The following is a 26,085-nucleotide window of genomic DNA, read 5'->3' on the forward strand; positions in this document are numbered from 1 at the left end:
ACTAATTTTTACAATTTTTTTAAAATAAATTGTTTAAATAAGTTAGAACCGCTTTTCGCATAGGCTATCTCTTGAACCTTATTCTGGGGTAACTCGTGAAATTGATTATGCAAACAAATCTTATTTTTCTGTCTAAAAGAAACAAGTTGGGAAACACAAAATGTATGAGCTAAATTCATGTAGTTCTGAAGCTGACCGAACACGTATTTTGATTAATAAACTATGGTAAAAATTTGTGCAAGCACTGTTTTTCAAGATACCATTACGAATGTTAATTTGAAGGTCATGATACAACGAGCGATAAATCTAGTTTGTGTTTTCCAAAATCAATAATATATATTTTTTTTATTTTTATAATAATAAGCAATAAGAATTATATTCAGTCATATTTGCGATTCTGTTCTAGTAAAATTTATTGAACTAGATTTTAAAAATGAACCATATTATAAAAGAATATTTAATCCTTTGTGTGTTGTTTTTTGTGAGATTGAATAAAAGCGAATCATATGGACCAAGAGTAAGTATTATTATCAATGTTCTTCATTAGTGCAGTCAACTGTAGAGTTTGGTTTCGAATTCCTCCGTCATAATGCATGAATTTACTTTCTACTATATTTTCACAGTAAGTAGGGAATAACCAGTGCCGGATTTACCACTAGGCCGACTAGGCCGCGGCCTAGGGCCGCTAGCAAAAGGGGGCCGCAGCGTTTTGTAAAAAAACTTTTTTGGTAAAAAAAATTGTCACAACATAGTCAAAAATAGCAATAACGATAAGAAACTCCTTCCAAAAAGAGTAAACGTTACAAGACGGGCTGATAAATGATAAGCTGTAAAAGCTATTTTACTTAATTACTGGAGCTACTACGTTGTAATTAAAAAAATATCAACCGATACAGGGGAAACAAATGTGAGCCGAGCTGAAGCTAATGGAATAAGTAAACAATTTTTAAAATTAGAGAATGCTATTCTACTAAACATGTGGTACGATATTTTACAACGTTTTAACAAGAATACCAAAACATTGCAAAAAACTGCTACAGACTTGAATGTGACTTTCAACATATACAAATCCCTAAAGGATTTGAGTCTGAGAGACAACTTTGATTCCTATGAAAAAAGAGGAAAAGAGTTGTCTAAAAATGAAACCTATATTCTTTAAAAAAAAAAAGACGCCCTAAAAGAAAAGCTCTCCCTCGCGAAGACAAAGAAGATGAATCTACTGAACCCCACTTTAATGGCAAAGAAGACGATTAATACATTCAATGTTGTAATTGACAGGCTTTATTCAGACTTGAAGGAAATATCCAAAGTTTATTTCAGCCTTAATGAAGAATTTGGATTTGAAACAACTTATCGTCAATTTCCAATGAAGAAATCAGGGGAAAAGCTTCTATTTTGGTTAAAAAAGTATCGAATCGACATAGACGGTGACTTTGGAGAAGAGTGTGTAAGTACAGTTCAAAGGCTTTGTTGAAAGTATATTTGATGAAGAAAGAGAACCTCATGATAACAAGATTACCAATTTACCAATCCTCCGAGGATTATACTTTTGGAGTATCTGAAACTGATTCGTGAAAAACAGTTAACAACATTATTTTCGAATATGGACACGGCTTTGCGCATTCTACTATGCATGATGACATCTAATGCATCTGGAGAAAGATCATCCAGCGTATTGAAAAGAATCAAAAACTACTTGAGTAACTCGACTTCTGACGAAGATTCTAGATTGTCTAGTTTTGTTTCAAATACTGAGCTTTTTTTAGCCTTAGACTCTAACGATTTGATTAAAAATTTTGCAGCCAAAAAAGCTAGAGTGTTTAGATATGAGATTTATTATGAGTATGGAGTGGAGTGAGTGTCAATGTTAATCACTAATCCAAAATCCAACTTTATCCAAATTAAGAACATGACATTGACATTTTTCAGTATAAGAGAATAATGTTAGAATTGACCGATCTAGAAGTTTATTTGTTGTATCCTTAATATTTTTATTTTTCAGTACCGTATCCTATTACTATTACAGTTCATATTATTTTGCTTGTTCTTTTACTTATAATGTCTTTTCAACTCGGCTTTTTTTAGTCTTTTGTTGTCACCTGTACTTTTCCCCCCGAATGAAACAAATGGTATTTAATTTTAACAATTAACTGCAATACTAATTTATAATATAATAATTTTAGCAATATTAATAATTTTTCAAATACAAACTGCTGTTTGCTAACTTTGTGAATTATATATTTTTTATAAATATAGAAATTGTTGGTAGAGCTGTTTTGGGGTTTTAGCCAAATTTGTAAACCAAGATTATGTAATTAGCGAATACAACATTTCAACCTATTTATGTAACGTATTCAAATAGAACATTAGTGGGATTTCTATTCATTTATGTTATGCTCTGTATGTTGTACCAATTTTAAAAAGTAAAATTAAAACAAATTATGTATTAATATGAAATGTATTTTATGCTTTAATTACATAATCTTGAAGTTATCGGGGGCCGCTCGGGGTAATTTGGACTAGGGCCGCAAGTATCCTAAATCCGGCACTGGGAATAGCTCAAAAGTCTAGGCCAAAGTATGCTGTTATCTTGCGGGTGGTTCACATGACTGTCGGGGCTAGAAATTTGTTTGGTCAAAATAATCCCTGAACTCGAAAGAGAATCTACTGGTCAGCAAAAAATGTTCTATATATTATTTTTATGCTCAATTATGTTCTATATATTATTTAACTTTTTGAGTTATTCGTGATTAAAAATTTCCTATTTTCATTGAAAAATGACACCTCCTCAAACGGATATGTCTAAAAATTCTTTACATATTTTTCTATACATCTTTTACATAGGTAAATTTTATTTTTTTTCTCTACTTTTTGGACATTTTTGTAGAGGAATCCGGAAAGAAATCGCATCAGAAAATTTTTCATACGATCTCACAAGCTGGATTAAAAAATATGCAATGAATATAACAGGTACTGTCAAGTTCGGGAAAAAGCTTTCTGTGTTTCCAATAACTAAAGGATTTATATAAGGTTGCGCAATGGCTCCAACCTAATTTAAAATATATTTAAATTCTACTGTGAACCAAGGAATGTTAAGTCATATAAGTATCTTGGAGTTGCAATTACTAAAAAAGACTTTAGTGAGACTGACATTATGAAACAAATTTCACATGGTAAGCATGTGACAAAAATCAGAATGTACAAGACCATAGTCGAAAGCATCGCAACATATCTTCCTCTTCCTCTAGCGTTACAACCGTCTGTTTGGGTTTTCATCCCAATTTTTATAATCCTCAGATCATTCTCAACACTCTCTCTCCAACGTTTTTTAGGGCAACCTCGTGATCTATCTTCAACAGGTCTCCATTCGGTGATATATGTTTTTTTTGTTTCTTTTATTGATAATTCGAAGCAAGTGGAAAAGCTAATGAATTCTATGAGATTTACCAAACTTTGCTATATCGGCGTGTTTAAATAACTAATTGAGCTCAAAGCTCATCATGCAGCTGAAGGTTAAACAATAGCGGGGGCACCTTTTTGTATTACACCGTTATTGATCTCAAAGTTGCCACTCTTCATATCTGCATACTCATGATTTAGTAGTTCATGGAAATATTCTTTCCACCTTGTGAAGATAGCATGTCACTATCATGCGACAACAGCGCTTATCGCCGGCTGTCCCTCTCTCTCTCTCTCTCTCTCTCTCTCTCTCTCTCTCTGTGTGTGTGTGTGTGTGTGTGTGTGTGTGTACGTCTACATGCACTCCCTCCAGATGTCAACCACTACCATCGATGCGCACTGGAAATGGACCACTGGCAACGATGTAAAACGTCGTCCACCGTAACAGAGACGGTATTTCAAACTGGAGTACTGATGTAGTGACAGCTTCTAGACTTAGGCTAAACTGGTTTATCCTGATATAAATTCGCACACTCCAGAATAAACTAGTACGGCCTAGTATAAACATAGTATACCTGCAATGCCCAAATAAATACCTACAAAACTGCTAATAATAGTTTTAGTAACTAATTTGAAAAATATTTTGAACCATGTGTAGGTCGGCGCACATGGGTTCGCTCCCAACCGCTATAAAACCACTTTTATTGTACACGAGTTCGCTCCGAAACTCATACCCGAAAGTTAAGTTATGACCGAAGGGTTAGGTCTTCCTACCTGAAGCCGGGAGCGAATCCATGTGCAGCCGTGTAGGTATGTGTATTAATAAATGCTGTGTTGCTTTCAGATAATAGCGAACGTTTACTATGAGTCAAAATGCCCTTACGATAAAAGTTTTATAGAACAGCAATTGCTTCCTATAATGGAAGGAAATTTAACCAATTATGTTAATTTAACTATATTACCTTTCGGTTCACCGGTAAGTTTTTTTATAATATTTAAAATTTTAGTTATAAATAAAATATTATTATAATAATGAGTATAATAATTATTAAGATCTACAAATATAGGTTCGACGATACAAACAGGCTCCGACAATATACCGGCCAAATTTTTTAAGTATGGAGGAGAAACACATAGACAATTACACAAAGTAATAACACTTATATGGAACGAAGAGAAAATACTAACAAAATGTCACGAAAGTGTAATAATCACTATCCATAAAAAGGAGACAAAACCAAGTGTTCCAATTATCGAGGCACCTCGCTACTTAATACGGCGTACAAAATATTATCAAACGTCCTATTAAGTAGCGTAACCAGCGTTTGTAGAAAACTTCATAGGAAAATACCAAGCTGGATTTAGAAAAAATAGGTAAATCGGCCATAGAGACCACATTTTTACTTTAAGGCAGCTGCTTTAAAAAAATGATGGAAATTAAATAAAACTAACCATAATCTCTTCATAGATTTCTGACAAGCGTACGACAGCATTAAAAGGGATCAGACGTGGAATGCAATGGCAGAAATTTTAGTTCCAAAAAAACTTATCCAGTTCGTTAAGGTACGTGTAAATAGCTGTAGATCCAGAGTACAAAAATCCAGAAAAGACCCAAGCGGTTATCTTTAAAAAGAGAATAACCCAGAAGAACAGCTAACATTGCAAGACCCATCGAATGGCAAAACGAAGCTAAATATTTAGGAGTCACAATGGACCAAGGTTTAACAATCACATCACTTGTCAACGCAACAGTCCAGAAAATAGCAGCGGGCAGAGCAGCAATAGTAGGACTCACTGGAAGCAGAAGCAAATTAGCCATGAAAACAAAATTAAGACTGATAAATAGCATCATACTGCCAATAATTACATACGTATCTCTTGCATGGGATGATCCGGTCCTGGTAGGCAAATTGTGAGGTTGATTAACGTCTGTTCCGTGAATAATCCAATTTCCATTGGAATTACGAATAGATAAATCGCCAAGTTAACACAGTGTGTAAATAAAAGTACAAGTGCACTAGTGAGTGAAAATAAATCGTCCAAAGCATCGATAAAGTAAGATCTCTCCATTATTTACTGTAAACAGGTATTTTAGATGCCAATAATTATTCGAACAATATAAATAAAATAAAACCACTGATAAGAAATTCAAGTTTTGATGGGTCAAACAGACTTGATTTCTTTTCGCAGTGCAGAGTCGGACTTAATAAAATAAATCTGAAATAGTGCGACAATTAAAAATCAATAATTTTAATTTTTACGGTGATTACGAACTGGCTTAAAGTTAATTTCTAAATTAAGTTTATAGATTGTGTCTAATATAGGTTTATTTTTAAACTAACCTTATATTTATATTGTATTCTATACAGACTTTTCTAATTGTAACATTTAGCGGGGCACTCTTAGAAAATGGAAAGAAAGGATAATGACACAGGAAGTGAAACCGATGACGAAACGAAACGCAAAAGATAAAACTTGGATGATTGTTTTAATAGAAGTAAAATTACAAAACGGTCACCAAGCAAAGCAGGCAACGAAAAAAAGGAAGACATGGAAAATGTTATGATTACGATGATGAGAGAGCTCATGAATAAAAATGATGAAATGCTTCAGGAAATAAAACAAATAAGAAAAGAATAACAACAAACCAATAGAGAAATAATGGATGTAAAAGTAGAGAATCAAAAACTAAAAAAAGAAGTAAAGTTGCTACATGAAAGAATGGAGCAACTGGAGAAATTTAGCAAAAAGAAAAGCTTGATCGTAACTGGGTTGAAAGTACAAACAAATGATGATAAGAAATTAAAAGAAGAAATGGAAAATTTCATAGACCAAGAGTTGCAAACACAAATAAAACTAAGAAGTGCAACAAAAATAGGAGAAACAGTATGCGCAATAGAGACAGAAACTTTCACGGATAAAATTGAAATCCTAAACAAGAAAAGTAAACTAAAACAGCATAAAGACCGTATCTATATAAACAACGATTTGACATCGAAAGAAAAAGAAATACAAAAGGAAATAACTAAAATAGCAAAGGAAGAAAGAAGCAAAGGTAAGCAAACGAAAATCGGCTACAAGAAATTAATAGTAAATGGCAAAATCTGGATATGGGACGAGGAGAGAGAACAGCTGATAGAAAATTCAAAAAACTAATAAACGAAGAACAGCGGCTGAAATATGGTATTGACATGGCAAAAAAAGGAATAACGACTTTGGAAAATGAGGAAAAAACGATACAAATAAGGAAAAACCTGAGGAAATAATAAAAATTGGAACCTGGAATGTACGAAGTACGTACGAAGAGGGTGCCTTAAAAAATTTAGATAATATTATGGAGAATTACAAAGTAGGCATCCTGGCCTTACAAGAAACAAAACAGTTGGGAACTGAAATAGTCAAAATAGGAAAAAGAACCTTTTTTAAGAGTGGCGGGACAAACAGATATTTTGGAGTTGGATTTATGGTGACAGAAAAAATAAGTAAATTAGTTATAGACTTCCAAGCAATATCAGATAGAATATGTTATTTCAGAATAAGAGGAAAGTACAGAAAAATTAGCATCATTAATGCACATGCCCCCACTGAAGAAAAAGGCCTAGAAACCAAGACAGAGTTCTATGAGAAGCTAAGTAATTTGATGGATAAAATTCAAAAATATGACATAAAGATAATCGTAGGAGATATGAATGCAAAAAAACAAAGAGAAGAGATGAGATTTACAGAAGTATAACGGGTGGAAAAAGTTTGCATAAGGAATCAAATGAAAATGGGAAAAAATTAATTGAATTTGCAACAGAAAATAAAATGAAAATTGTAAGCACAAGATTTGACCATAAGGATATTCATAAGATAACTTGGATATCTCCAGATGGAATGACAAAAAACCAGATAGACCACGTATTAATAGAAAGTAAACATATCAGAGTAATTACCGATTCCAGAAGCTACAGAGGGGCAGATACCAATAGCGATCATATTCTAACGATAGCCAAACTTAAACAAGAGCTGCCAAGAAACCCAAGAACAGCAAAAGAAAGATTAACATACAAGATAGAATTACTTAAAGAATTACTTAAAGAAAAAACGGCAAACAGATTTGTGGCAGAGATAAATAAAAGACTTCGTTACCCCACCGCAGAAGATATTGATGAAGAATGGAGGAATATACAGATAGAGATGACAGAAGCAACGGAACTATGTCTAGGAAAAGTACAAGCAGAGAAACGAAGAGACTGGTTTGACGAGGATTGTAAAATGGGATTGATACGTAGAAATAAAGCAAAAATAGAAAAAGACAAAAATAATACACAGGATACTACAGAAAAATATAAAATGGCAAGAAGAGAAGTAAAAACAAATCTGCAGAAAAAAGAAAAGAGAACATCTTGACAAACAGTTGAAAACAATAGAAGAATCATACATAAACAAGGAAATAAGAAATTTCTACCAAGAAGTAAAAAAATCCCGAGGAACTGCAAAGAGTAAAACAAGTTATTGTAGAGGTAAAGACGGTGTGCTTTTAGGAGAAACAACAGAAAAATTGAACAGATGGGCGGAGTATTTTGAAGAACTATTAAATGCAAATAAACAAGCAGAACCCCAGGAAATAAAACAACATGAACAGGATAACACAGAACAACAACGTGAAGGAGAACCTACACTACAAGAAGTAAAAGAAGCAATATTGAAGCAAAAAAATAACAAAAGCGCAGGAGAAAGCGGAATTCCGGCAGAGATTTTTAAAGCAGGAGGAGAAAAGCTGCAAGAAAAAAATTTCCGACTAATATTAACAGTCTGGCAAAAAGAGGAAATGCCGTAACAATGGAACAATGCACTCATCTGTCCAATCTACAAAAAAGGTGATGAAACAAGTTGCGAAAATTATAGAGGAATATCGCTATTAGAAGTGGCCTATAAAATACTTGCAAAAATCATCCGAAATAGATTGCAAAAGGAGGTAAATAAGATCATTGGAGAATACCAAGGAGGTTTTAGACCAGGAAGATCAACAACAGATCAAATATGTTTATTAAAACTAATACAGAACAACAGCTACGAACAAAATTTGGGACTACACATGTTGTTCATTGACTTTAAACAGGCTTACGACTCAGTAGACCGAGATATGCTATATGAAGCAATGAGATCCTTGGGTATTTCAGGAAAGCTGGTTAAATTAGTGAGAATGACGCTCAACAATACAAAAAACAGGATAACACTGGAAGGAAATTTTTCAAAACAATTCACAGTGAATAAAGGACTGAAACAGGGTGACCCTCTATCTACAGACTTATTTAACTTGGTACTAGAGCACATAGTAAGAAGGATGAAAATTAGTACAAGCGGTACCATATTTAACAACAGACAGCAGTTTATAGCTTACGCTGATGATCTAGTCATCCTAACAAGAACAAAGGAACATCTCCAAAAAATATTCCAAAAGTTCGAAGCGGAAGCAAAAAGGTATGGATTAAGAATCAACCAAGGAAAAACACAATACATGGTAATGAAAGGAGATATAAATAAAGAGGATAACTATATAAAAATGAAAGGAGAAGGAGATGAATATAAATTTAAGGAAGTAGCAGAATTCAAATACCTGGGAGTGACTGTAACCAGTACTGGAAGGGAAGAAAAAGAAATAGATAAAAGATTATTGAAGGGAAGTTGAGTTGTGGGTGCCTTAAACACGATATTAAAAGCAAAAAATGTATCAATAAACGCGAAAATCAGAATGTATGAAACGATAATACGGCCCACAGTGTTGTATGCGAGCGAAACGTGGGTAATGAATCAACAAGAGGAGAAGAAGATACAGATATGGGAAAGGAAGGTCCTGAGAAAAATTTTTGGAGGTATACAGATAGCGGAGAAAACCTGGAGGAGACGAACAAATGAAGAAGTAATGAGGATGTATGGGAGACCAAAAATAACGACAAAAATACGAGCCCAAAGAGTTAGATGGCTGGGACATATTACTCGAATGCCAGAAACTAGAAACGTCAAACGAATATTGAATGACAGAGCATTGGGAAAAAGGAGACGAGGTCGCCCAAGGAAGAGATGGTTAGAGGCTGCAGAGAGGGATTTGGAAGAAATCGGGGTGAAGGACTGAAGAAAGAGTGCAGAGGACCGAAAAGAATGGAGAAATATTATCCAGAATTTAGACGCCGTAGGCCTATAAGGCCTGTTAGCGCTGTTATATATATATATATATATATATATATATATATATATATATATATATATATATATATATATATTCAGCCTTGTTATATATATATATATATATATATATATATATATGATTATTAATATGTAGTGACTGTTAATAATAGAAAATGAATAATTTTGGGGAATGCAGTCAATGTGTTTTGGGCTAATTAGAAGTGAAACACTTTGAACTTTTGTCGAGCTTTCGGACAATTTATTTCCTTTATCAAGACAATCTAAAAATACAAATGTTTAAATTTAGATGAAAACTAGAAAAATAAAAAACTTACTGCTCGTGGTTTACAAAATAACTAACATACTTATAAAAAACATAAAAACTCTTTCTAAAAAATATAAATTGTAAACGTAAATTAATTTTGAAATATGTCAAAAGGACATTAATCAAATGTAGTTCGACTACTTTAATAACTCGATAGATTGGGAAAGAAGTTATAACAGTGTATAAAATAATGATATAAAGATGTAAGCTAATTTTAAGTTATAATTATTAGTAAAAAAAATTGATAGTAATGTAAAACAAGTTAATTTAGAATGTTATAAATATTTTTCTTTTGCTACTATTTATTGAAATTTTCATCAAAAACAGATTAAAAACCTATCTACGTTACCAAATACCTCAGGAACAAGCGGGGTTTGTAAAGGGTAAAGGTACAAGGGAACAAATCCTGAACCTGAGACAACTCATTGAAAAGTCTAGAGAATTTCAAGTACCTATGATTATATGCTTCGTTGACTACCAAAAGGCATTTGATTGTGTAAGCTGGATAAATCTGTGGTCAATTTTAATAGAAATGGGCGCACCAATGCACCTGGTGACACTTATTAAAAATCTATACCAGTCTAATATAGCGACAGTACGACTAGATCAGAAGTTCTCAAACCAATTCAAGACCGAGAGAGGTGTTAGACAAGGATGCGTGTTGTCACCTGACTTATTTAACATTTATGGTGAACATGTCATGAGGATGGTTTTAGAAGGATGGGCCGGTGGAGTAACAGTAGCTGGTAAGAAAATCTCCAATTTAAGATTTGCTGATGACACTACACTTATAGCAGCAAATGAGCAAGAAATGTTTGATCTTCTGCGAAGAGTTGAGTACGAAAGCAATAGAGTTGGTCTGAAAATCAATAAAGCTAAGACAAAAATAATGGTGGTCGACAGATTTGACACTATTCAACTGACTAACATATTACAGGAATACCAGATAGTAAACACCTTTGTCTATCTCGGGTCTAGTATAACTAACGATGGTAACTGTGAAGCAGAAGTTCGGAGACGTATTATTGGTATGGCAAAAAATGCGATGAGTCGCCTAACTAAAGTTTGGAAAGACAGATCTATCTCTCAAAATATCAAGATGAGACTGGTGAATGCCCTTGTATTCTCAATATTTCTATACGGAGCAGAGACTTGGACTCTTCGCGCATGCGAGCGCCAAAAAATTGATGCCTTTGAGATGTGGTGCTGGAGAAGAATGCCGCGCATACCTTGGACAGCTCATAGGACAAACGTTTCCATTCTAAACCAACTCAATATTAAAAAAAGGCTGTCCACAATATGTCTGCAACGAATTCTGCAATTCTTTGGTCACGTAGTTCGCAGAGGTGACGACAGTTTGGAGAGATTAATTGTTTCTGGAAACGTTCCGGGGAGAAGATCAAGAGGACGATCACCAACTAGATGGTCTGACCAAATAAAGCATTCAGCTGGAAACTCATTCTGCGCAGCTCTTAGAGCAGCTGAAGATAGAGACCAATGGAGAAACATTGTTAGGAATATTGGAAGAAATCACGATTCTCAGTAATGGGGAAACGACAGGAGAGAGAGATTGAAATTTTAAAAATAAGTTAGACCAAATTATTTATAAAATGCATAATTTAGTAATATTAGATCTCAAAATTAAACTAAAAATTAGTAAAAATTACAGTTAAATTTAGTTAGTCAAAGCTAAAATGTTATTATAAATAATGCTTAGATTATTGATATCAGATCTTTTATTAATACAATTTGATTTTTTTATCCATAACCTCTTTGTAGTAATCGATATATTCATTACCTTTCACATTATCCTTATAAAATGAAAATTAACTTGATCTTAGGTCTAAAAAACAGAATATGTAAACTATCACATAGGGATTTTATTAATAGTGACCTCACAAAATTAAGAGAAATTTTACTAGAAAATGGATATCCTAGGGGTTTATTAAATAAATTAATTTTTAGCACTAATTATAATAGAACACTGCAGGCAGATATCAATGAACAAGGAACAGAGATAGAAAGTATACCTACCTTATCTTATTTTTCTTTACCATATATACCATCTTTAACACCAAAATTAATTAAGTTATTTAAACAAAACGGAAACATTAGAATTGCTACTAAAAATGTCAAAACTTTGAACAGTCTTTATACCAGAACCAAGACTCCTCTAAAAATTATGGAGAGTTCTAATGTTATTTACTCCATACCTTGTAGTACTTGTGGTAAATGTTACATCGGACAGATTTCACGTAACCTATCTCTTAGACTAACGTCTCATAAAAGTGATATCAAGAGAAATATCCCTTCTTGTGCATTGGCAGAGCATGTTATTAATGAGGATCATGTTTTCATTTTTCAAGAAGCAACAATTTTAGAAAGAGAAATAAATTTACGTAAAAGAGAATTTAAAGAAATGGTTTGGATAAAAAAATCAAATTGTATTAATGAAAGATCTGATATCAATAATCTAAGCATTATTTATAATAACATTTTAGCTTTGACTAACTAAATTTAACTGTAATTTTTACTAATTTTTAGTTTAATTTTGAGATCTAATATTACTAAATTATGCATTTTATAAATAATTTGGTCTAACTAATTTTTAAAATTTCAATAAATAGTAGCAAAAGAAAAATATTTATAACATTCTAAATTAACTTGTTTTACATTACTATCAATTTTTTTTTTACTAATAATTATAACTTAAAATTAGCTTACATCTTTATATCATTATTTTATACACTGTTAACTAACTTCTTTCCCAATCTATCGAGTTATTAAAGTAGTCGAACTACATTTGATTAATGTCCTTTTGACATATTTCAAAATTAATTTACGTTTACAATTTATATTTTTTAGAAAGAGTTTTTATGTTTTTTATAAGTATGTTAGTTATTTTGTAAACCACGAGCAGTAAGTTTTTTATTTTTCTAGTTTTCATCTAAATTTAAACATTTGTATTTTTAGATTGTCTTGATAAAGGAAATAAATTGTCCGAAAGCTCGACAAAAGTTCAAAGTGTTTCACTTCTAATTAGCCCAAAACACATTGACTGCATTTTATATATATATATATATATATATATATATATATATATATATATATATATATATATATATCTATAAAATGGATTTTTAAAAAATCAAAAATCCAAACCCGGTGTTTGGATCTTTGATTCTATTCAAGAAATTTTTCCCAACCTGAAATGGTGGATGTGTGAATTGTTCGTAAGGGGATTTTTCCACATTCTCTATTTCATTTGTTTGATTTATATATATATATATATATATATATATATATATATATATATATATAAAATGAATAATTTTGGGGAATTTCGGAAATTTTTTTCTTGCAGCTTTTCTCCTCCTGCTTTAAAAATCTCTGCCGGAATTCCGCTTTCTCCTGCGCTTTTGTTATTTTTTTGCTTCAATATTGCTTCTTTTACTTCTTGTAGTGTAGGTTCTCCTTCACGTTGTTGTTCTGTGTTATCCTGTTCATGTTGTTTTATTTCCTGGGGTTCTGCTTGTTTATTTGCATTTAATAAGTGAAAAGAGAAAATAATTATTCTCTTGGTAGCCCGGCGAATAGCAAAATCAAGCTTTATAACAATAAAGCTATGAAAGGCGATGTAACGGAATCCTTTTTCCGACAATACATCATGCAAACACCGTTTGGGCTAACCAATTCGTCTCTTACTGGAGAATACAGTAAAATGAAAAATAGATAATTGCATTTCAGTTAGATTCGAACCCCACCGGTGCCCCGACTAGTTTCGACTCATGTCAAGTCGTCATCAGGAGACACTAGGTAGGTGTTCGAAGCTAACTGATTTGCCGCTATTACTTCGTGAATTTATAAACTAAATCCACCAGAGTATACTTAGTACGACCTCTATATGTGAAAAGAGAAAATAATTATTCTCTTGGTAGCCCGGCGAATAGCAAAATCAAGCTTTATAACAATAAAGCTATGAAAGGCGATGTAACGAAATCCTTTTTCCGACAATACATCATGCAAACACCGTTTGGGCTAACCAATTCGTCTCTTACTGGAGAATACAGTAAAATGAAAAATAGATAATTGCATTTCAGTTAGATTCGAACCCCACCGGTGCCCCGACTAGTTTCGACTCATGTCAAGTCGTCATCAGGAGACACTAGGTAGGTGTTCGAAGCTAACTGATTTGCCGCTATTACTTCGTGAATTTATAAACTAAATCCACCAGCTTATACTTAGTACGACCTCTATATGTGAAAAGAGAAAATAATTATTCTCTTGGTAGCCCGGCGAATAGCAAAATCAAGCTTTATAACAATAAAGCTATGAAAGGCGATGTAACGGAATCCTTTTTCCGACAATACATCATGCAAACACCGTTTGGGCTAACCAATTCGTCTCTTACTGGAGAATACAGTAAAATGAAAAATAGATAATTGAATTTCAGTTAGATTCGAACCCCACCGGTGCCCCGACTAGTTTCGACTCATGTCAAGTCGTCATCAGAAGACACTAGGTAGGTGTTCGAAGCTAACTGATTTGCCGCTATTACTTCGTGAATTTATAAACTAAATCCACCAGAGTATACTTAGTACGACCTCTATATGTGAAAAGAGAAAATAATTATTCTCTTGGTAGCCCGGCGAATAGCAAAATCAAGCTTTATAACAATAAAGCTATGAAAGGCGATGTAACGGAATCCTTTTTCCGACAATACATCATGCAAACACCGGTTGGGCTAACCAATTCGTCTCTTACTGGAGAATACAGTAAAATGAAAAATAGATAATTGCATTTCAGTTAGATTCGAACCCCACCGGTGCCCCGACTAGTTTCGACTCATGTCAAGTCGTCATCAGGAGACACTAGGTAGGTGTTCGAAGCTAACTGATTTGCCGCTATTACTTCGTGAATTTATAAACTAAATCCACCAGAGTATACTTAGTACGACCTCTATATGTGAAAAGAGAAAATAATTATTCTCTTGGTAGCCCGGCGAATAGCAAAATCAAGCTTTATAACAATAAAGCTATGAAAGGCGATGTAACGGAATCCTTTTTCCGACAATACATCATGCAAACACCGTTTGGGCTAACCAATTCGTCTCTTACTGGAGAATACAGTAAAATGAAAAATAGATAATTGCATTTCAGTTAGATTCGAACCTCACCGGTGCCCCGACTAGTTTCGACTCATGTCAAGTCGTCATCATTTTCATTTTACTGTATTCTCCAGTAAGAGACGAATTGGTTAGCCCAAACGGTGTTTGCATGATGTATTGTCGGAAAAAGGATTCCGTTACATCGCCTTTCATAGCTTTATTGTTGTAAAGCTTGATTTTGCTATTCGCCGGGCTACCAAGAGAATAATTATTTTCTCTTTTCACATATAGAGGTCGTACTAAGTATACTCTGGTGGATTTAGTTTATAAATTCACGAAGTAATAGCGGCAAATCAGTTAGCTTCGAACACCTACCTAGTGTCTCCTGATGACGACTTGACATGAGTCGAAACTAGTCGGGGCACCGGTGGGGTTCGAATCTAACTGAAATGCAATTATCTATTTTTCATTTTACTGTATTCTCCAGTAAGAGACGAATTGGTTAGCCCAAACGGTGTTTGCATGATGTATTGTCGGAAAAAGGATTCCGTTACATCGCTTTCATAGCTTTATTGTTATAAAGCTTGATTTTGCTATTCGCCGGGCTACCAAGAGAATAATTATTTTCTCTTTTCACATATAGAGGTCGTACTAAGTATACTCTGGTGGATTTAGTTTATAAATTCACGAAGTAATAGCGGCAAATCAGTTAGCTTCGAACACCTACCTAGTGCCTCCTGATGACGACTTGACATGAGTCGAAACTAGTCGGGGCACCGGTGGGGTTCGAATCTAACTGAAATGCAATTATCTATTTTTCATATATATATATATATATATATATATATATATATATATATATATATATATATTGATGTGATCTTGATTATTGATATGAGATAATATTCTTATATGTCATTTAATTTAATCAATGCATTAATAATAATCTAATTAATTTACCAGATCACATATCAATATGTTTTCAATCTCAGGGCTTTTTATAAAATTAATTACTTACTTACGTGGCTTCTAAGTATTTCTCAATGGTTCCTAATCGGGATAGGAAAGAAAAGAGTAAAATAATACACACATATGGGTTACAATTATAATCAAAATATTGTTTATTTTATTTAAATGGCAATCACTGCTTAATATTTGCTATATCTTATTATTCTTAAACATAACATTTACACATGGGAATCTTATTTCCTTTTGGTTTCCAATTGAAAGTTTTTATTAACATTTAACTATTATGATTTATTAGCAACAATTCTATTTAAGTTTGATGAAGCTTTTCTGATATTATTGATTATGTTCTTCAATTTTAAATGTGGTATTTAATACGAAAAACCCATACATTCATGTCCAAACAAATGAGACTGACCTTTTTCTGGTGAACTGAGAATGTCTTCACACAAGACCCGTTTCCTGCTATCCTTGGCTGCGATCAAAACCTCGTCCTGGCTTCCAGTAATGTTCTCCTTTGAAACTAGCTCGTATAGCTCTCGTTCCTGCTTCTGTCGTGATGTTGTGTTCTACCTTTTTCGAAACTGCAATCAGCTACCGGGAACTCTTGGCTCAAGGAGGTTCTTTACTCTCAACCTGGCCTACCTCTCGTTCCACGATAGATACTCCACACTCACGGAACTACACCGGGTTCTCACTCTCCGTACACTACCGTCTACTACTGGACTTCCTTTCTCGACAGCTCAAAACATTCTGCTCTATATTTGTCATTCATTCCCCTACTTTCTAAATATCCCTTCCAGATTCACAAATCAACCTTCCACCACTAACTCTCATTCGCAGTATTCCTCAAAACCAATTTTTAATCTTTCTAATTTTTTATGATAAATCATTCTAATATTTCCTGCCTGTTATTTACTTGTGTAATCCGATCTGTCATAGTATATATATATTCTGTGATATTTTGTTTTTTAAAAAACTGTTTACAATTTAAAAAACAATTGTAGTTATCAATGTAAAAAAATATTTTAACCATCACTTTTTAAACTTCAAGAGACATTTTATGATTTTAATTAACTTTTTTACAACACCTTTTTGTGAACAACCACAACTTACTGTGAGTATATTAATTTATAAGGTCCTATACCAAAAAAAACTACCATCGTTTTTTATTACAGTCTACCCTGATGATGTAAACGATTCATTAAAGTTTACGAAAGCTTGGATCAAGTAAAAAGTGTTTTCTTTCACATAAAATTTGCTGAATTCCCCAAGAATACAACCTTGTTATATAACATTGTCAGCAAAGACTTCCCTTCTGGTCTCATTTATATAGAGATGGGGTTTTATGAACACATTAGGACTGCATATGGACCTAATATAGTTAATTTTTTCAAAAAATGGTCAAAAACAAAAATGAAGTTAGCTCATGAATATAATAGAAGAATTTTCTTACTACATTGCAGAACCCAAAATTTACACCCAAGACACATAGATGCAACCACTAGACCGGTTCACAACTTAATGTTAAGACAAGACATACATGATAGATCTACGATTAGACAAGCACACAGGTTAGGTAACAAATTAATAAGTATTGAAATTACTAACAATCATAAAGTCATTTCTAAATTAGAGAGAACCCTACAAGGATTCAAGGATGATATAATTTCAACTACAGGTGAATTAACTTTCAACAATTTTGTTTCCAAACAGTTAAGACAATATAACAAACTTTTCCATAAAATTAAATTACAAAATATCAATAAATTGAATACATTAAAATATAATGATACCAAAAGTAAGATTATTACCCAACCACAATGGGTTAAGAATCTTACTAATATTGACATTCCCGATGACATTTTGGATATTCTAGCTTTAGGTCCAAAATTTAGTTTGGAACCAAGATTGGTGAAAGATTTACCCATTAGGAACCTTCTTGCTGATATAGAACATATAACTTCACTAATTTCCAATCCAGAAACAAAAAACAACACTATAGCGAGAGTAACTAATATTATAACTAACTATTATAACAAATATAAAAATTTCCGAAAAAAGAAATCATTAATCGAAAGCCTTTTTGATAAAACCATGTCTTTTCTTAAACAACATCCTGATATTTTCATAACCACTGCTGACAAAGGTAATGTCACAGTTGTTATGAATAAACAAGAATATTTAGAACTTTCCAATAAAATTATAATTGAAAGTGGATCATATTCACAGATTAACAGAGATCCTACTGAAACCATACAAAATAAAAGTAATGAATTAGTAAAATTACTTAAAAGACAAGGTTATATCGATGAGACAAAAAAGAAATCTCTTACTCGCTATAATGGTGTAATTCCAAAGTTTTACTCGTTGCCAAAAATACACAAACCTACCTTATCAGTAAGACCGATTGTTTCTTGTATAGGATCACCAACAGAATACTTAGGAAACTATATAACAGATATATTAACTAAAGCGTATGATTACAGCAACGATTATTTTATTAAAGACTCTTTTGAATTTTCAAACTCTTTTAACAATAAACAACTACCACCAGGTTTTATAATTGCAAGTCTTGATGTGGTATCTCTTTTTAGTAATGTTTATCTTGATGCCGCTATAAGGGCCATCTCAGTTAATTGGCAAAGAATTGGATCTTTTTGTGATATTGACATTAATACTTTCATTCTGATAATAACTTTTTTGTTTAACAGTACATATTTTAGTTTTAATAATAAATTTTATAAACAGACTTTTGGAACTCCAATGGGAGCTAGTATATCTCCAATTATTGCAACGTATGTGATGGACAATATCCTTGATACAGTGATCCCAGTCCTACCTTTTAACTTATTTTTCCTTAAAAAATATGTCGACGACATATTTATTTCATTTCCATCAGAAAGATTAGATGATATCTTATTTTATTTTAATAGTTATGACCCCTATATACAATTCACCATCGAAAAAGAGGACGGAGCTTACTCAGTCCCTTTCCTAGATACAAGAGTCATCAGAGACCCTATTAATAATATATTAAAGATAGATTGGTACAGAAAACCATGTACCTCTGGTAGATACATAAATTTCCACTCGTACCATAAATTTAGTATGAAAATAAACCTAATCAAACAAATGAAAATGAGAGTGTTGAACATCTCAGATCCTATTTTCCACCAAAAAAACCTTAACATTCTTAAGGGACTTTTCATACAAAATGGGTACCCAAAACAATTAATTTCCAAAATTCTTTTTAATACTATGGATACTATCACAGAATCAGCAATAAATAGAAATAATAATAACCATATTAATAATAACACCTTAGAGATTATTAATGAAACATTAGATATATCACAAAATATCCCAAACCAAATAAATTCTAACACATCACAAGAAGAATCATCTAATAACACTAGATATTTTTCATTGCCTTACATAAGAGATATTACACCCAGTCTAACAAGGTTGCTTAAAATTAATGATAACATTAAAATCGCACATAAAAATGTACGTACTTTGGGCAACTTATATAATAAACAAAAAGACTTAACACCCCAGTTATTAAAATCAAATGTGATCTACAAGATCTCTTGTGCAGATTGTGAGTTACACTACATAGGTGAAACAAGTAGAAAACTAAAAGATCGAATCACATCGCACAAGAGTGATTGTAGGTTACATCCAGAGAGGTGTGAACTTGCCACTCATGTCACAAACAAACAACATAATATGGATTGGGAATCAACCAAAATTTTGTCTAGTGAATGTAATTCTACAAAGAGAAAGTTTCTAGAAATGACATACATTGCCCTAACTCCTTCTTGTATAAACAAAAGAACTGATATACAACACCTTAGTGTCATTTATTCCAATTTACTATCTAAAGATAAACCACCTTGAAATTAACAAATTGTAGTATCCTTGTCTCCTTTACATTGAGATTGACTACCTAATACTAATATTTTAATATTATATTAGAATACTTAAAAATAAAAAAAAAAACATAAAAAAAAACTATATCTTAACAATAATAACTTACTATCAATCTCAAATGACTTTGATTACAACATTATAACTTTTGTTCAAATCATACTGGAGTTGGCTCAATACTTATTAATAACAAGACCATGGCTGAATAGCTTAAAAACCGATTTTTTATGATAAATCATTCTAATATTTCCTGCCTGTTATTTACTTGTGTAATCCGATCTGTCATAGTATATATATATATTCTGTGATATTTTGTTTTTTAAAAAACTGTTTACAATTTAAAAAACAATTGTAGTTATCAATGTAAAAAAATATTTTAACCATCACTTTTTAAACTTCAAGAGACATTTTATGATTTTAATTAACTTTTTTACAACACCTTTTTGTGAACAACCACAACTTACTGTGAGTATATTAATTTATAAGGTCCTATACCAAAAAAAACTACCATCGTTTTTTATTACAGTCTACCCTGATGATGTAAACGATTCATTAAAGTTTACGAAAGCTTGGATCAAGTAAAAAGTGTTTTCTTTCACATAAAATTTGCTGAATTCCCCAAGAATACAACCTTGTTATATATTTATATATATATTTCTTGCATGGGGTCACACATGTCAAAATAACAAAAAGAAGATCCAAGCGGCACACAAAAACTGCCTCAAAGAAGCTGCAAACGTGCCCAGATACGTCGCCGAACGGTTCTTATTCAGATACCTAAAAGAAATAAGAGTACTGGATATGGTGGAGAAAAAAGCCAGAACAGAATTTGCTGAGCTAGAAGACCACCCAAACCGGATCCTGCAAGAAATATTAAGGTATGATGTGTACCATAGATGGAAACACAAAAGGCCCAAACAGCAAATATTAGTAAATATATAATAAAGGCTAGATAATCAACTATTTATAATGGGAAATAAGCCACAATTTTACCAAAAAAGATTTTATTAACGTTTCGAAATTTTAACAAAACAACAAACACATTGAGATCTATTCTATCTAAAACTAAACCTAACAAAGAACAAGAAAGAACAAAGAATTGCATTTATAAAATACCTTGTGAATGCGAACAATTTTATTTAGGTGAAACATCAACTCCAATAAACGTTAGAGTAAGTGAACATCAGTCTTATATTAAAAATAGAGAATTCGATAGATCTCAAATATATCAACACGCATGGGATAATGAACATAGAGTTCAATGGAGAGATTCAAGTATAGTCCTAAAAGAATCAGAGAGTAAAAAGAGAAAAATCAAAGAAGCGGCTCTAATTATGCTAAATGAAACTAATTGTGTCGCAAATTCCTCGGTAGAATGCAGTAGGATGTGGTTACCCATACTGAAAGAGGAAGTCAATAGAAAGAAAATACCACGATTAGTAAGTCAATAACATCGAGTTAGTACAAATTTTATATTTTAGTATTACTTATTGTATATCTATGTATTATTAATATTATTTATAATTTAAACATATTAAAGTCAGAATTTGGTATACGTTTTTTGAAAGTACATTAAATGTAAGACCAAATACTTACGATGTCGGGATAGTATCACGAGGTTTTTTCCTTGTTTTCCCTCGTGATTTACTATGGAATCTCTAACGCGAGAATTTTACTGTCATCGTTGCATTTGGTTTTCTTTTTAAAGACAGATCACATGCTATGTTTTTTTTGTGGCGGATATTCTTGAGTTGGGATTGATTTCATGTAATCGAATGATCTATCTTTTAGTAAAGTCGTCCCAGGAACGCAACTCATAAATATTGACGATATAATTTTAAAGTCTTCTACTTTAAAATGTATAATATAGGTCTGAATTGCCAATATAAATGAGTCAGATTAAATAAATTATTAGAAGAATTTTTTTACTTAGCAACAACATTTTTGTTTATTTTAGTAGTATTTTGTATTTTGACAACGAAACCCAATTTGGGCTTCGAAACGTTAATAAAATATTTTTTGGCCAAATTGTGGCTTATTTCCCATTATAAATAGTTGATTATAAAAATGCCACAAGGAAATAGCTTCAAAAGGCTAGATAATTGTAGCTCTATCAAAAGGACAACGCGCTCACTTTTGGCATGGCATTATATTTATTAATGTTAATTTTATACGTCTCAGACATCGCTCAAAATAAAATTTACAAAAAAAACTCAAAAAATGGCTTCGGTCACGAAAAAAATCAATAAAACATTAACAATAGACGCAAGTTACAAAAAAAACTAACAAAATAACAAAACACAAAAAACGGACTAGAGGAGCCCACATCCTCGAGCTCCGACTACGAGTCACCGAACTGGGCGTAACCAAGAGCTAAACGTCTAGTTTATTATGCTGTGTCGAAGATAAGTCACTAGAGATAGCGGAAATAGAGTGTCTCACGCAGGCCTTTATTGATCGGAGTAGGATTTCGTGTGGGAGTCCGTGTACCCAGGACTCCCACTAGTGATGTTGATTAAAGTTACTTTCGAGTATTCGTTACAAATCGTGGCTTTTGTATAAAGTAATCATTACAGTATTTGTTACTTTGATTACTATGATTACTTTTGTATTTGAGTACCGGTAATCATATCGAGAATCGTATTTCTCAGTAGGTAGGTATTTTGTATAGGTATTTCGATATAACAACGACCTTCACCGATTTGTTTAAGGGATAAACATGATTTGATTACTATGCATGATTACTTTTGTATTTTGTATAGGTATAGATATAGATCTAGATAAAAATATAGGGTTCTCGCATTCGATCTTTGTTAATGACATACATTACATATTTTACCTCAATTATACCTCCCTCTGTTTCATCTTATCCTCACCCTAATAGTGTGAGGCTCTGAGGCGCACACCCTTAAAACGCTTCATACCGATAACGATATTCGATAACACTCGTAAAATACCGGTCCCGTCCGTTACTAGCTGGGATACGATTGGTAGAAAGTAATCAAGTGTACTGGTTGTAGATACAATAGTCGTTACTCGCTGTGATACGATTGGTACGAAGTAATCAGAGTAATCAAAGTAGATACAATAGTCGTTACTTGCTCTGATACGATTGGTACGAAGCAATCAGAGTAATCAAAGTAGATACAATAGTCGTTACTCGCTCTGATACGATTGGTACGAAGTAATCAAAGTAACAATTTGTCTCTCTGTATAGTAATCGTTACTTTCGGTATTCGTAAGTAACGAGTAGGGGAGACCGGGGCTGGTTGGCGCCCCGGGTTGGTTGACGCACTAAGATTTACTTACAACTAAAATACTTGAGAACATCGCAATCAGCGGTGTCCGAAGCATTTCGATGACCACCACTCACAAACGTTACTCTTAGTTTGAGATCAGTAGTGATAGAGTGTACACGGCACATTTTTCGTTTTTTGGCGTGGTAAGTAAATTTTTAATATCTCACACTTTTTGTTGTAAAGATTTTATTTTAAGAGATAATGTAATATTTTCTCTTGTATAATGATGGCAAAATCTTCTTTTATAATATGTTCTCGTTAGATTTAATACAAATGCCACATTTTAGGTATAGTTTTAGTAAATACAAAATGGCATCACGTGGGGTTGGTTGACGCACCCTCTAAGGGGCTGGTTGGTGTATGCGTCAACCAACCCCGACCCAAAAATTCACATTTTCTTTAATTTATTTTATTTCAGCAAAATGCGTATCTATAAAATAATGTCCGAGAAGGGAAAAACCCCACCAGATGTTATGCTAAGGGCAGTCAGAGAGGTAAAAGGAACCTGATGACGTTTCTCTTTTTGAAAACAAACTTGATTGTCAAATGAACTGTTCTAAAAGTTCCATTCAAGAGGAGAATAAGAACTCACCTCCTATCACTCCATTAAAATTAAAGCCTTTACCAAAAGCTGCAGCTAGAAAGGAACAACCTAAAAATAATAAAAGAAAGCGTCATACAGCAATCTTGACAGATACGCCTGTAAAAAATGCTCTTGAGGAGGAACAAAATAATACAAAAACTGCCAAAAGAAGGATTGGTTCAAAAAAAGAAACAAAGGCCAAAAACAAAAAAATGAAGGAAATTGATGAAGATTGTATCGATTCAGACGAAGAGGACTCCTTTTGCCTCTATTGTATGGACAAATACAAAAATAGTGCTTCGGGGGAAAACTGGATACAATGCTCAAATTACAAAATGTGGGCGCATGAGGCTTGTGCTGACAATCCTGGTATTTTTTTTGTTTGTGTAAATTGCGAAAGCAATTAATGTTTTTCTTACACTTAGGTATTTTAATGTTTTTGTACGTATGTTATCTACAGTTCATATTAATGTATTTAGTTATTTAGATTTACGCCTTTATGATTGTATGTATTTTTTTTAAGTTTTTTGATAAAATGTTTTTACATTTTAATTAAAAATGTGTTTTAAATTATTTTTTTTTGTCTGCGTCAACCAACCCCAGGTAGTGCGTTAACCAACCCCGTGACGGGGCTGGTTGGCGCACAGTGACATACATGTTTCCTTCTCAAATTGAACATAAAGTACAGTCTGTAAGATGTTTATTTTTACAAAATCTCTTGCCCAAAAGATTAGATTTTCGTACATTGAGCAAAAAGTTGTAATAAATCTTTTAATTTAGCATCTAGGTACAAAAATGTAAAAAATGCGTCAACCAGCCCCGGCCTCCCCTACTTTGTAATGAATAGATACTTTTTCAACATTTTTAACTCCCACATGATAAGAACTTAGCTGATTGAGAGCCCCTATAACGTATCACACTGCTATCGGGGGAGCAGTGGATGTTCTGGAGCATTGGAGCTAGGTAGAGTGATTCCTGCTTACATGAGTTAATTCTTCACGCCCCAATGAATTGTATCATCCGAATTTCATTCTCAAGGGGTGAGCAAGTCTCTTAGGCTAGGTTAATCACTATTGCTTGCTTGCTCTTCTTCATCAGTAAGTTTGTCTACAGAAGGCAGAATATATACAGCATCCACTGTATCTGGCACCAGTAGGTAAATCTTCATCCTCATCCAATTAAGCTAAGAGTTCCGCAGTTTACAGAGGTCTCTTGTTTTCCCACGATACTTCTACACCAATAAAGTTACTTATAAATACCAAATCAATAAAATATACAAAAGGTCCGACCCAAAGATAATTTTCTCTTTCTCTGAATAAAATATAATTTATAGATTTATTTATACTAAACTCTGTTTGTAAACCAGGAGGAATAATTGAAATTTACCGCGCTGTAATGCTGGTTTGTAACTGGTTCAACCTCGGGCAAATTTACTCCACTGTTATGAAATTTTGACACTATTGACATTTATGAAATTTTGACACTAATGCCATTTAAAATTCATAGGTTAATTAAGTTATATATGCAATTTTTTGTGTTTTCTGCGATATTCCTTTAATTTTTAGATTTTTAGTCTGCATTTATATAAAAAAAAAGTTGTTTTTAGAACTCTTTAGCCAGGTATTAGTATAATAGGGCTTTTCATTCACAGTCATTTGTTTCGAGCTTCTGTCATGTGTCACATAATATTAATATATCTACGTCGTACGTTATTGGTATTACCAATGATACAAACCGAAAACGTTTGACGTAGATATATTAATATTATGTGACACATGACAGAAACTCGAAACAAATGACAATCGATGAAAAACCCTAGGTATATAATATTTATGGATTACTGTCGAAGGCCGACATGATCAACCAAAAAAGAATATGTAGTTATTTTTCTAGTGACTTTCTTGGGTGTGAATCTGTCTTTTTAGTTTACTCCCTCCTGGTTTAAAAACAAAGCATAGTATTTTCTAACACCGAACGTGAACGTACTCTACTTACACCACTCTAATCGTTTAGAATTGCACCTTCTTAGACGAAATCCCAACGATGCGTAAACGCAACATTATTGAAGTAGGTTAGGTGTGCTAAAACCAAAAAAGATTTTTTCAAATTTTAGAAATATAATTTACCTTTAGTAAATAGTTAGATTTATTAAAGCGTACTGACTGAGATGGTTGGGAAACATAGAGAGAATAAAAACGATCTACCGATTAAGAAGATCACCAGATGGAAACCAGAAACTGAAAGACCAAGGGGAAGTCCCAGGGAGAAATGGGAGGACCAGGTCATGAGAGATATCAAAATT

The 26,085-nt window shown here is 32.8% G+C and overlaps 1 protein-coding gene across 1 annotated transcript in view; it reads left to right on the forward strand.

The window, feature by feature from the left end:
- The first annotated feature begins 207 nt into the window (after window positions 1–207).
- The window catches only part of LOC126881203 (uncharacterized), a 95,399-nt gene continuing 69,521 nt past the window's right edge, over window positions 208–26,085 (forward strand). Inside the window, exons 1-2 of the mRNA XM_050645308.1 lie at window positions 208–517; window positions 4,244–4,375. Coding sequence (XP_050501265.1) covers window positions 434–517; window positions 4,244–4,375 — 216 coding nt within the window. The 5' untranslated portion in view covers window positions 208–433. The remainder of the gene's footprint in view (window positions 518–4,243; window positions 4,376–26,085) is intronic.

Source organism: Diabrotica virgifera, chromosome 3 (assembly GCF_917563875.1).
Source record: "Diabrotica virgifera virgifera chromosome 3, PGI_DIABVI_V3a".
NCBI classification, from domain to species: Eukaryota; Metazoa; Arthropoda; class Insecta; order Coleoptera; family Chrysomelidae; genus Diabrotica; species Diabrotica virgifera.